Consider the following 15,041-nt stretch of genomic DNA (forward strand, 5'->3'; position numbering starts at 1 on the left):
CATTCTGTCCTCTGGCTGATACAGATTTAACCTTATACATTGTATCACAAGCTGTACCAACCCTTGGGCATTCTGTCCTCTGGCTGATACAGATTTAACCTTATACATTGTATCACAAGCTGTACCAACCCTTGGTGCATTATGTCCTCTGGCTGATACAGATTTAACCTTATACCTTGTATCCCTAGCTGTACCAACCCTTGGTGCATTCTGTCCTCTGGCTGATACAGATTTAACCACAAGCTGTACCAACCCTTGGTGCATTCTGTCCTCTGGCTGATACAGATTTAACCTTATACCTTGTATCCCTAGCTGTACCAACCCTTGGTGCATTCTATCCTCTGGCTGATACAGATCTAACCACAAGCTGTACCAACCCTTGGTGCATTATGTCCTCTGGCTGATACAGATTTAACCATATACCTTGTATCACAAGCTGTACCAACCCTTGGTGCATTCTGTCCTCTGGCTGATACAGATTTAACCTTATACCTTGTATCACAAGCTGTACCAACCCTTGGGCATTCTGTCCTCTGGCTGATACAGATTTAGCCTTATACCTTGTATCACAAGCTGTACCAACCCTTGGTGCATTCTGTCCTCTGGCTGATACAGATTTAACCTTATACCTTGTATCCCTAGCTGTACCAACCCTTAGTGCATTCTGTCCTCTAGCTGATACAGATTTTACCACAAGCTGTACCAACCCTTGGTGCATTCTGTCCTCTGGCTGATACAGATTTAACCTTATACCTTGTATCACAAGCTGTACCAACCCTTGGTGCATTCTATCCTCTGCCTGATACAGATTTAACCTTATACCTTGTATCACAAGCTATACCAACCCTTGGGCATTCTGTCCTCTGGCTGATACAGATTTTACCTTATACCTTGTATCACAAGCTGTACTAACCCTTGGTGCATTATGTCCTCTGGCTGATACAGATTTAACCTTATACCTTGTTTCACAAGCTGTACCAACCCTTGTGCATTCTGTCCTCTGGCTGATACAGATTTAACCTTATACCTTGTATCACAAGCTGTACCAACCCTTAGTGCATTCTGTCCTCTGGCTGATACAGATTTAACCTTATACCTTGTATCACAAGCTGTACCAACCCTTGGTGCATTCTGTCCTCTGGCTGATACAGATTTAACCTTATACCTTGTATCACAAGCTGTACCAACCCTTGGGCATTCTGTCCTCTGGCTGATACAGATTTAACCTTATACCTTGTATCACAAGCTGTACCAACCCTTGGTGCATTATGTCCTCTGGCTGATACAGATTTTACCTTATACCTTGTATCACAAGCTGTACCAACCCTTGGTGCATTCTGTCCTCTGGCTGATACAGATTTAACCTTATACCTTGTATCACAAGCTGTACCAACCCTTGGGCATTCTGTCCTCTGGCTGATACAGATTTAACCTTATACCTTGTATCACAAGCTGAACCAACCCTTGGTGCATTCTATCCTCTGGCTGATACAGATTTAACCTTATACCTTGTATCACAAGCTGTACCAACCCTTGGCGCATTCTATCCTCTGGCTGATACAGATTTTACCTTATACCTTGTATCACAAGCTGTACCAACCCTTGGGCATTCTGTCCTCTGGCTGATACAGATTTAACCTTATACCTTGTATCACAAGCTGTACCAACCCTTGGTGCATTCTATCATCTGGCTGATACAGATTTAACCTTATACCTTGTATCACAAGCTGTACCAACCCTTGGTGCAGTCTATCCTCTGGCTGATACAGATTTAACCTTATACCTTGTATCACAAGCTGTACCAACCCTTGGGCATTCTGTCCTCTGGCTGATACAGATTTAACCTTATACCTTGTATCACAAGCTTTACCAACCCTTGGTGCATTCTGTCCTCTGGCTGATACAGATTTAACCTTATACCTTGTATCACAAGCTTTACCAACCCTTGGTGCATTCTGTCCTCTGGCTGATACAGATTTAACCTCATACCTTGTATCACAAGCTGTACCAACCCTTGGTGCATTCTGTCCTCTGGCTGATACAGATTTAACCACAAGCTGTACCAACCCTTGGTGCATTCTGTCCTCTGGCTGATACAGATTTAACCTTATATCTTGTATCACAAGCTGTACCAACCCTTGGTGCATTGTCCTCTGGCTGATACAGATTTAAACACAAGCTGTACTAACCCTTGGTGCATTCTGTCCTCTGGCTGATACAGATTTAACCACAAGCTGTACCAACCCTTGGTGCATTCTGTCCTCTGGCTGATACAGATTTAACCATATATTATTCCCTATATATATATGACTGTTTTCCTTTCTGTAACTCTCTAGACGAAATAAAAGTCAGTAGAGGTATTTATTTTTAAAATGTATGACATTTTTTCTCTTTCGGTATACATTTTAAATCATAATATTCAATATGTATCAGCTTGTAATTACTTTTTTTAATAGAAATTTTGACAACTTTCCATGTCACCGTATAATTATGATAACGCAATCTACCGGCATATTCGTCTTTAATTGTTATTCTATTCTAAAAGTATAATTTCTTTCTATATAGTTCTATAACCAGCAGAAGTTATAAAGACAGGAAAAGACAATCCTGTTGAAGTTACGTCTTCATGAAATCACTATTTTTGTCTTACGTGCCCCTTATATTCAAGTATTAATACCAATGAAGCCATAGGGGTACACTTAAAATAGCTACTGATACAACTTTTGTTTTAATGTAGCAAACAATTTTACATGCAAGATCGGGTGACAGCTCGGCTGACGTAATTCCAAAGAAAATTGACGCAGAAATTGAGAATGAAGTCTCTTTTGTGCTTATAGTAATTATATGCCATACAGATGATTAACCAAGCAACCAATGAATGGGTAATATCAAACACACTGGTCAAGCACTTTTTCGCTCTGGTCGTAACCCATTAAAATCGGAATGCTGTCTCAAAAACGACTGTCAACACTTTAAATTAAAAAGAATCCAAAGGTATCAGCAAAATTACCGAAAGAATCAGGTTTTGTTATTGAATTATTATAACGCTTGTTATTTTTTGTGGAAAATGATGGCTGGCGGTTAAGTACATACCAGAATAAAATTATATTGTATATAAATTGAGCCCGACGTTCACGACTAAACCCCTTTATAGAGGACAACTGCAACATCACTGGGAATAATCACATGATACAGTCAAGGGGAGACAAACCATTTTATTTTAATACAACTGAAGCAGACATTTTAGAAGAATATAAATATTTTCTATGATTAATTTTCCTTTATATTTTAGACTTCATTTCATGCAAATACTTGCATGTACAAAGTGTTTCTAAAAAGTAAGAAATCCGATGATTGTTCTCTGGTATCTTACAGATCAGACGATTGTTCTCTGGTATCTTACAGATCAGACGATTTTTCTCTGGTATCTTACAGATCAGACGATTGCTCTCGGGTATCTTACAGATCAGACGATTGTTCTCTTGTATCTTACAGATCAGATGATTGTTCTCTGGTATCTTACAGATCAGACGATTGTTCTCTGGTATCTTACAGATCAGACGATTGTTCTCTGGTATCTTACAGATCAGACGATTGTTCTCTGGTATCTTACAGATCAGACGATTGCGATTGCTCTCGGGTATCTTACAGATCAGCAGATTGTTTTCTGGTATACAGTCAAGGGAAGACAAACCATTTTATTTTAATACAACTGAAGCAGACATTTTAGAAGATGATAAATATTTTCTATGATTAATTTTCCTTTATATTTTAGACTTCATTTCATGCAAATACTTGCATGTACAAATGTTTCTAAAAAGTAAGAAATCCAAAACGTATATATATATGAATTTTAAAAAATCAATTTTTCGTTGTTTTTTTTTTATTAATAAATCAAATTCAAGTACAATAAAATAGTCAACAGTTAAAATAACAGAAGTTAACTGATTGTAAAATATCGTAAATCTATTTTGAATATAAAAATCAAGTGAAAAACTAGGGGAATCGAATTAACCCCGAACGGAGCGAGAACGGTGCATCACCAATGTGCATGTATCACCCGTCATGCTAATCCAGACTCAGTCAAAATGGCACCATAAATAAATAGGGAATAGGACACAAAAGGCAAATTAAGAAGTTCTCACACTGATTTACAGATCAGACGATTGCTCTCGGGTATCTTACAGATCAGCAGATTGTTCTCTGGTATTTTACAGATCAGACGATTAATTGTTCTCTGGTATCTTACAGATCAGACGATTGCTCTCGGGTATCTTACAGATCAGACGATTGTTCTCTGGTATCTTACAGATCAGATGATTGTTCTCTGATATCTTACAGATCAGACGATTGTTCTCTGGTATCTTACAGATCAGACGATTGTTCTCTGGTATCTAACAGATCAGACGATTGCTCTCGGGTATCTTACAGATCAGACGATTGCCCCCGGGTATCTTACAGATCAGACGATTGTTCTCTGGTATCTTACAGATCAGACAATTGTTCTCTGGTATCTTGAGAATTTCTCAGACTGATTAACATATCAGACGACTGTTCTCTTGTATCTTAAGAAGTTATCACTCTGATTAACAGATCAGACGATTGTTCTCTGGTATTTTAAGAAGTTCTTGCAGTGATTAACAGATCAGACGATTGTTCTCTGGTATCTTAAGAAGTTCTCACACTGATTAACAGATCAGACGATTGTTCTCTGGTATCTTAAGAAGTTCTCACACTGATTAACAGATCAGACGATTATTCTCTGGTATCTTAAAAAGTTCTCACACTGATTAACAGATCAGACGATTGTCCTTTGGTATCTTGAGAATTTCTCAGACTGATTAGCAGATCAGACGACTGTTCTATGGTATCTTGAGAATTTCTCAGACTGATTAACAGATCAGACGATTGTTCTCTGGTATTTTAAGAAGTTCTTGCAGTGATTAACAGATCAGACGATTGTTCTCTGGTATTTTAAGAAGTTCTCACACTGATTAACAGATCAGACGATTGTTCTCTGGTATCTTAAGAAGTTCTGACACTGATTAACAGATCAGACGATTATTCTCTGGTATCTTAAAAAGTTCTCACACTGATTAACAGATCAGACGATTGTCCTTTGGTATCTTGAGAATTTCTCAGACTGATTAGCAGATCAGACGACTGTTCTATGGTATCTTGAGAATTTCTCAGACTGATTAACAGATCAGACGATTGTTCTATGGTATCTTAGGAAGTTCTCAGACTGATTAACAGATCAGACGATTGTTCTCTGGTATCTTAAGAAGTTCTCACACTGATTAACAGATCAGACGATTGTCCTTTGGTATCTTAAGAAGTTCTCAGACTGCTTAAGATAGAGACGTCGTATCGGTCAACCAATTCGTAATGGTGACTGTACAAAGTTATATAATTGCTTACTACCACTTCATTTGGACTCTAGTGGATAGTTGTCTCATTGGTAATCATAGCAAATCTCCTCATTTTTATATTATAATAATGTATGTTGCATATTGTTCTTGACTTTCAGTCAATTAATCGGTATCGTCAAAATAATGCATTCAATGTCGTCAAAATAAACCAAATACAAATGAAGTTGATATTAAAAAATTTATGATAATAATTGTGATACCAAAATTTAAAAAAAGTTGAACAGGCAAACCATATTTCCCCACAAAAACAGAGGTATAGCCTTTTCTGCTATCGCTGTTTCCCTCACAGGCTCTTAAATCTAAAAAGTGATTGAAATTCAATATCAGAGAGTCTATGTCATATACGTAAGATGTTTCATAATTTTAGAAATTTTCATAAAATGAAAATGCTTTTGAATGCGTTTTATTTCAAAATTTTACATTTAACACGTGTTTGTCAAATAACACTTGGAAGGACGTCGTTAGCCAAACTGAATTAATTTATATCCGAAAAAAATACATAGCTTTACTTCCAACAGAATTTTGGTTTCGGTAAACGATGTTCTTTGTTTTCATTTTTGGTATAAATACTCCAAATTTGTCAAAATCTGTACAAATTGCGGTTTCGGGCTATCTTCATGCGTTTATAATTTGGTGACTTGTTTATATATAAGCATTATAATGGTTAGAACCTTAAATATATTCACTGGGAAGTGGTTCTATTAATTAAAGTAAAGACTGAAAAACTTCTTTAAGATGGCTCTGGTGTGAAAGAAATTCAGGAGAAATTGAACTATAACTAGAAAAAGATATGAGTTTCAGTGACATAAAATAAACATTTAACCATGTTTCAGTAACCGATTACTCTGAAGTTAAGTCATTGTTCTTATTTTGTGCTGTAACACCACTGTCCCAGCATGCAGGTTAGAGTGGGGCGGTTGGGCGCTCACAAACATGTTTAACCCCGCCACATTTTTTATGTGCCTGTCTCAAATCAGGAGCCTGTATTCAGTGGTTCGCGTTGGTTCATGTCTGTCATATTTGTTTTTCGTAAATTGTATTGTATTGTATAAATTAGGCTGTTAGTTTTTTCGTTTAAATTGTTTCACATTTTTCATGTTGGGCTCTCAAAGTTTATAGCTGACTTTATGGTATGGGTTTTTCTCATTGCTGAAAGCCGAACGGTGACCTATAATTGCTTTTATCTTCGTCATTTGAACTCTTGTGGATACGTTAACTAATCTGTTACCTAGTTGATAATGAAACACGTCAAAATTCGAGGTTTTACGGCTTACAACGCGATTACGTTTCGACGTTTTGTGGTATTTTTTCAACTAGAACACCGGCCACTTTCAATGATGTGTACCATAAAAATGAAGTCGGTGACCCTATAATTACTTCACAACATTAAAATGCAAATTTATGTATCAACAGAACAAAACAGATAAATGTATTATTTTTTTATTTTCAGTTGGAGTTCAACGCGCCAAAATTGAATGCAATTTTTTACCAAAATCTGTGACCTTGACCCTCAAGGAGATGCGTGCTAAACGTCTATAACAACGATTGAACAACACAATCAAAGGAAGAGAAATATCCTCTATAGAGGTCGTGAACTGTCACCAAAGATTGAAGAGAGTCCTGCTTTAAAATTGAACTTTGTGCATATATTATAGTTATTAGTTTGTATTAGTGTATTCGACATTTGTCCCACCCGAGAGTTCAGTTGAATTGAATGTATTACTATACATTGAACTCATCAGGATGAGATGTTTTACCATGTCTTAAAAATAATTTTTCTATTATAGATATATGTATTATTTGTTAATTTAAATGTGTCTTTAAATGCAATTTTGCGAATGAATTCATTTCTTTAAATGACCATTTAGGCAAACTGTCTGCTGTTTACAATATCGTTAGTACATGATCTGAAAACCATGCCTCCAAAAAGATTAAGATCTTTCACTGAAAAAAAAATAGATTTGACTTCAAAATCGAACAGAACATATTTTCACCATCTTAATGTTTTATGCCATAATATTTAAATATTCATTGGCGGGGCGAAATAAAAATGATAAAATTACAGATAATGTTTTATCTGTTTTAAAATAGACCTGCGACCTTTCTGAAATCTAAGTTTCATCGATCAATCAACTTTAAATATAATAAAGAACTTTTTTTATTCGGTTTCCGTAGAATGTTATACTTAAATCCTTATTTGTTTGATCTTTTAGTGGATTTATTTAATTCATGCTTTATCCTGTTATTGTTTTATTTGCCACAAACTTGTTTAGTTTTTATTATTATTATTATTATTATTATTATTATTAATTATTAACAATAAGTGTTTGCTGTAAAATCCAGTTGAATCTTTTTTATTTATCAGTAAATTAATCTTAAAGGGAAACTTCGCAAAAAAATGAAAAATTCATATTCTGTTCATTATGTATAAAAAAGCACAAATTCATAGATATTAAAGTTTTATTCTGCAAGTTAAGAGATCAACATCGATTTTAAATTTAGAGTATCAATTCTCCGCATGCGGCCATTTTGACATCCTCCCCGAATATTGACCACGATATATCTATAAACCACAAAGGACCAAAACAAGTAGTAACCTAACGTAGCCGTAATTGAGTGTCGATATCTTGTCAAGCGTACGGTTGTTTTATCCGACAAGGAAAGCATAAACAGTTTCCCGGGTCACAAAAAAGATTATGATAGACATGGTTGTGCAACCTTTCCTAACTAACTTGATACGGAAAATGTAATTTTATATATATTATTTTTTTAATAACTGTATGGTCTGTAGTTTTGAAACTGTTTTGTTTACGAAGTATTTAAAACAAGAAATTGAAATTAGTTAAAAAGTCAAAGTTATAAATAAGTGTTCCGTGTAAAATTGTTTTTGAAAATCTAGTTTGTTCATAATTGTTTAAAATAAATTCGGACCTTTCCTTATCTGCTTATCTGATCACCAGAATGGCTAAAGGAATTGTTCCCAGAGGTATTGTGAGGTGACACGTACAGGTATTCAAGCGATTTCCTGTCGGGCTTTAAAACTGTTATTACACAATTACATAAAACAAGTTCGTGCATCACTTCTTTTCTGGGGGTATTGATCAGTGTACACGGCCGATAACATGTAACTTCCATTTTGAATCTATCAGGTGTAATATACAACTTTGTATAGCGTATCCGATAGTGATATACTAGTCATTGCTAAACTCATACGCTTGTTTATAAATAACATTTTTGGTGTAAAGAATGATATTTATGAAAATTTAAATAATTAAAAAAAAAAAAGATTTGATGAAATAAAAATCTATTTACACATTTTCCAAGGGTAAATTGGGGAAAATGTAAGTATATACTCGTCAATAATTATGGACATTTTGAAACATACAAATATTGATTTATCAAAATGTGCGGCACTTGTCGATCATTGGTTTATACGCCTAGATGGAAGGTTTAATACGGAACTATGGAAAGTCGCAATATAGAACTAATATCATACAAGTATATTGAATATACGAGAGAAACATCCAGAACCAATCTGATTTAAATACAGGTCGATATCTAACTTGCTTTGGTTCATAGAAGCTATAGGCATAGTAAAATCACAGATTTATATTTCAATAAGATTATTTCGAACAGTTTAAGAAATTCGTCATCATCACATTTTCCTGGTCCGACATGCATGTTATATATATATGCCACTGGACGTGCACTAATGATCCCCAAAAGCCTATTTGAAGAAATAAAGAAACTTCACTCCGGATAGACTGATGGTAGTTGTATTAACGTCTGGTCAGCTCCTCTAGCTGACCAGACGTTAATACAACTACCATCAGTCTATCCGGAGTGAAGTTTCTTTATTTCTTCAAATAGGCTTTTGGGGATCATTAGTGCACGTCCAGTGGCATATATATATAACATGCATGTCGGACCAGGAAAATGTGATGATGACGAATTTCTTAAACTGTTCGAAATAATCTTATTGAAATATATTTATTTATTTATTTAGTTAGCTTGTAGGGGATTTAACCACTCTTAATATTGCACTTATGCATTAGATATTAAATGACAGTACCGGTAATATAAGAGAAAATATAAATACGAAAAGTCGCATATCAGATAGAAAAGGACTCACCATGAACTATTGGATTGTACGTACGATTGTCATTCTAAATCGCATAACGGACAGTCATTTAAATGCATGCATGTACGCTGTGATAAAAAGAGGTGTCGCAGTTGCAAAGTATTCATCATAAATCTATTTCAAGTTTATTATTTCCTGTTATTTTTATAAGTTAACGCAGAGACATGTATACACTAGATCTCTATTTAACGACAAGCAACTATATAAATATCTGAATCTTATGTGACTTACAGTTCATCTCTTTCTTTTTTCTCATTTTATTTTTATTTTTTCAGGAATATACACATTGTAAGATATACTGTTCCTCGATTTGGGGGGGGGGTGGTCTGAGGTCATGTCTATCTATCTATGATTAACCTTGACATTTCCGAGTATAACAGAGCTACTTGTATATTACCTGAATGTGGTTAGGTGACGTCCCATGAGGTCTTACGTATACATGTTCATATTTATAATGGTTTCTGATATAACAATTAGGTTTTATAACATTCACACTTCTGCATGTTCTGTATACCAAATTCGTATCTTTTTTTCAGACCGAATGAGGATGTGAATATTTTCCAGGATCAAATTCATTTCGGGATTTTTTTTATTTCTTTGTATTAAATCTCAGAAATTTACAGAATATACTGCTTGTCCGCTTTAGGAGTTTTCTTGTCAGTTTAAACAGACGTATATATGTCTCTGGTTTAGAGTGGGTTTATGAATGAATGATAAGTCTTACAAAGGTACAAGATATCAAGCACAGTGAAAATTGATTTCGACGTTCTGTCTCCATTTAAAAAAGGAAAGTTGACGTTAGATTGATTCTGCAAATTTTTTTAAACATCGTTGGTCAAATAGCTTAAGAATTATATAAATACGTTGTCATTCCTGATTAGGTAAATGAAGATCGCTTTGGACGACAAAACTATATTTTTGTAACTGATAATTTTCTCTGCACATTTAAATATTCAAGGTTACCGATGATAATTTAAAATAGTACTGTTTTAATTTATACGCTCGTTTTCGTGGGCCATTTATAATATTTATATAATTATTTTATTAAAAGTGATTCAGAATTTCGATGTAACAACAAAATACTCACCTATTTATTTAAAAACTGAGCAAATGCAAAATGTTAAAAAAAATATATATATAACGGCGATTAAGGTATTTTGCCACCATATTCCTCCCTTAATAATTAAAAAAAATCTGTCTCATACCTGCAACGGTGAACCCTTGAGGACAAACACCACTCTAGTAAAGATCAAAGGATTAAAATTACATAATGCTAATCTTTTAATTACCGTGAATTTAACCACGCCTTTACCAGGTCGTGTCAGCATAATACACATGCATTGTATTTACACAGTACTAGACTGAAGCAAGGATTTGTATAGTAAGACAAATCCTCGACTGAAGTAATAGGGGAGAATACAAACGTGAATTTCTATATACTATCAGTTATATATGTTGTTCAAAATATCCGTCGAAAAAAAAATCATAAAAAAATTCTATTGTATGATTTGCTTTTATTACTATAATCATATCAGAAATCCTTAAAATATAAATCGTAAATTTTAATTTAAAAAAATGCACGGCTGATCACTTTTCTTTCTGAATTGTTAGTTGGTTAATAGCTACGCCAAAAGTCGTCAATGCGCTTTAAATCGCGTTATTAGATGATTAACGAACAAGACTTACAATGAGATTTATTCACTCCCGGCATGCAAAAAGACTTAAACTACGTCACATAAGTCAGGAAGTTGGAATAAATGGAATTATTAATTCCCAATTTTCTTCTTTATTAGTGTTCATATCCAGATAAAACTTGGTGAATATGTTTTTAATGGTATTCTTAAAAATCGCGAATTTTCCCTTTAATGTAGAAAGAGTATTTCCATGCATTCATTTTAATATTATCAAACACGATAAGAAAAACAAGCTTGTGTAGTTCGAAAGGTTTGACAGATCGAAACGTGTGATCAATATTTTTAATATGACATTTAAATATACTATGACATATTATTACTAAACAGGAGTTCAGTTATTGGTCGCCGTTTTTTTCCGATGTTTATTCGGTAGTTTACGTGAACAGTTTATAGTAACAACCTGACAACGGGTTCAAATATTTACCGTTATTCAATCAGAACAATTGAAATTTAAAATTCGATTGTGTTGTTACTTTTTCGTGTCGTTAAATACTTCTCCTGTTTCATGAAGTAGTTATTCTTTTGAGACCAAAAACAAAACAAAGATGGGATGCAAACAATCTAAACTCGCTGGTCGAATTCAGCCTGTAGGACCGGCTTCTGTCAAAACAGACAATTCTAAAAGAAACGGAGGAGAATTTGATATAGACCATAAATCTGGCAAGAAAATACGAAAATCGAAATCACAAAATAGTAAACAGTTTGGATCAAGTGTGAGTCTGGACGATGATAGATCGATAGCAGATTCTGACAGAGGATTCTCAGCAACTTCTAAATTGTCTAAAAAGAGTGGCGATTCTGGATTAGAAGCTGACTATGCATTTGTTATAACAGAAGATTCAGATCCAGACAAAGTTCAACAAATAGAACAGGAATTCTGTCAAAATGAAAACCTAGGTAAGTTTTTTCATACAACAAATATCATTTAATGTTTACATGTTGAGTATAAAACAGACTATGTTTATCTTATTAGTTGTCCCAATTTAGAAAGATTAATGAAAAGGTTGACACTCACAACACTTTTAAACATTGAATTTAATAATATTTCAAAGCGGTTACAAAGACATGCAAGTTAATTGTCTAGATTTGTTAAGGTATAATCTATATTGAACAATTGTTCGTATATTCTTTTGAAATGGTAATTTATTTTTAGAAGTCTACCTCCTCCAATACATTCGTCAATACTGGTATCTATGTATTTTATGTCATTTATAATTTCTGACTTTTAAAATAAAACGGGTTTTAACTTTTTGAAACGCTTCTAATTTTCCATGCATAACTTTTGCACTGTTGTTACGTTCTCAATGAATTTGTATTTCAATAGAACTTGCATTAAATGGAACTCAATGTCCAGTTAGAACTAGTGCTAAAGATCGAGAACGAATGGAAGAAGCCATGATCCTACAGTCATTGCGAGAGGAAGGGTTGATAACCAAACAACAGAAAGTAAGCACGAATTATGCTACGTTTGAAATAGTTGCTGCCGACACAACTGGCGACATTAGACCACCACCAAGGTTGGAAAAACTTGAGAGAAGGAGAAAGAAGAAAAAGATATTGACAGAGGAGGAAATTAAAGAAAAGTTAGAGAGAGCAGAGAGGAGAAAAAGGGTAAGTTCTCCTAAATAACAATACACTTTTGGGAAAGATGTGCGCGGTGCTTTTTTCCTATTAAATTTTACAATAAAATTAGCAATAATTGTTAATAGCGGATATAAAGGGTTGGCACACTTTTTGTCTAGAAACAGACACGATCAGTTGAATTCAGAAAAACCGAATAAATAAGAAACGTATCCAGTTATTTTTATATCAGAAGAATATCTATTGCCACATTTAGGGACTCTTGATGGAAATACAAAACGTTGATGTAAGAAGACATAACAATATCATTTTATAAAACAATGAAACTTTAACTGTTCAGATCAGCCCTACAATGTTAAATCTACAAGTTGTTTGTCATTGCAACGCTTATGTGACATTGTCGCAACTCCCTCTACACTCTAACCATATACACAATATATATTTACATATCTCGTATTGAAAACATAAAGCGAGGAGTTAAGTAATATGTTTATAAGTTAATTTGTCTCGCAACAATTTATTTACTTACAGATTTGGTCCATTTGGCAATAAAATTAATAATTCATTTTATACCAATATGTCATATATATTATACATGGCTTTTACCACCGTATAATCCATTACTGTGAATTATAGTTCATTATTTACTTTTTATTGTCAATGGCTTCAAAAGTCTAAGGAGTGGATTCCTACGTTACAGTTATGTACTAGTTAACATCCTTTATTAATTATTAATTATTTAATTATTTTTTTGTAGAAAAAGGAAGAAGAAAGATTGAATAAAATCAAAGATTTGGAGAAATCAAATACGAACAACTGTTTAGAACTTTTCATGGTTTCGCAAAAACAAAAAGAAGAAACTGTCAATAAGAAATTAGACACCGCCGCTGAAAATAAAGAGAAAAAACTAAGGGAACTGAGAGAAAAACAATTGGAACGTGAAAGACGAGCAGAGCGAGTACGACAACGAAAACAATTGGCTCTTTTAGAAAAACAAGGACTTATGGAGGAGGACAGTAATATACCACGTGGAAATGAATTAGAGTTTTGAACATAATCAACATCAACGCATCAAAGGAATCATTGTGTCTTATGACTGTGTTACTCCTTCAACAAGGTCTCATAGACCCACGCTAGTACGGGTCCAGCCATCAGTGTCAGGTCCGGGAATTACTCATACATGTTTCCCATTTGTGTTGTTTTTTCTTGCTCAGTATTAATTGTATCCATATTTATTCAGGCAATTTCAGTGAACAATAGGAACTAATTGATAGAAAAGTCGGTCATTTTAATAGTAATTAAATATGATTGATTTAAAAACAACGTACATTGTAAAGCCTTTTAAAGTAAATTATATGGAATACAATTACTTAACAGTATTAGTTATTGTTGAATGTATTGCTAGAAGATTATATTATTTAAGTTTTAAAGCACGTATTAAAAAATATGAATAAGCACAGTGTTCTTATTGTAGTGGTTTAAATATAATAGAGCTTATTATACACATGCAGTATTTCTCAAATCACGTTAAGTACTAGTATTCGAGCAGACATGATATTGAGAAGGGTTTATTCGATCCAAATACATCCCTGATACTGTCCAGTAACACAGCTACCTGATTTTATAGAAATTGACCTTCCCATCTAAGTCAAGACGTTCATTTTTCACAAATACGAGCACACAGTGGACGCTCCAACAATGCACGCCGAAAGGTTTAGTAGATATCTGGCCGTTTTATTTATCTTTAGATCTGTTAAGGATGTACACCTCTGAGAAGCCAAAAATTTCTAGAATTAAACTTTTTTTCTTAACCTGATTTTTGGGTTTATATGACTGTAAAAAATAATCGGTGAAGAAAAAATCATATGGTGGTGTACTCCTTTTTATGCTACGGCCATTTAAAAGTGCCCAATTTTGATGATTTTCCCATTTTTCATCAATTTTTACCCATTTTTGGGCTATTAATTTATCATAAAAAAAATCAGTTTCACAATCAAACTTTTTTCATACTTTCACTAAAGATGAAGTGGACCAATCTGAATAAATTTAACTTAAAAAACTATAGGTAGGTGTTAATATAAGAAAGTTTTATAAAATTTTGTTGCTTTTTCGTGTCAAATTTGCCTGGCTGATTATAATTTTTACCCACTTTTGGGCTATTAATTTATCATGAAAAAAATCAGTTTCACAATC

The 15,041-nt window shown here is 33.8% G+C and overlaps 2 protein-coding genes across 3 annotated transcripts in view; both read left to right on the forward strand.

Annotated features, from left to right (window-relative positions):
- LOC127736224 (trimeric intracellular cation channel type 1B.1-like) overlaps positions 1 to 15,041 on the forward strand; it is a 200,978-nt gene that overhangs the window by 170,233 nt on the left and 15,704 nt on the right. The window lies entirely within an intron of this gene.
- On the forward strand, positions 11,652 to 14,303 carry LOC127736216 (uncharacterized). Its single transcript, XM_052246804.1, has 3 exons — positions 11,652 to 12,164; positions 12,592 to 12,878; positions 13,606 to 14,303. The coding sequence occupies exons 1-3, from the start codon at positions 11,813 to 11,815 to the stop codon at positions 13,897 to 13,899; spliced, it is 933 nt and encodes a 310-aa protein (XP_052102764.1). The 5' UTR covers positions 11,652 to 11,812; the 3' UTR covers positions 13,900 to 14,303.

Source organism: Mytilus californianus, unplaced genomic scaffold (assembly GCF_021869535.1).
Source record: "Mytilus californianus isolate M0D057914Y unplaced genomic scaffold, xbMytCali1.0.p SCAF_1, whole genome shotgun sequence".
In the NCBI taxonomy this organism is placed as follows: Eukaryota; Metazoa; Mollusca; class Bivalvia; order Mytilida; family Mytilidae; genus Mytilus; species Mytilus californianus.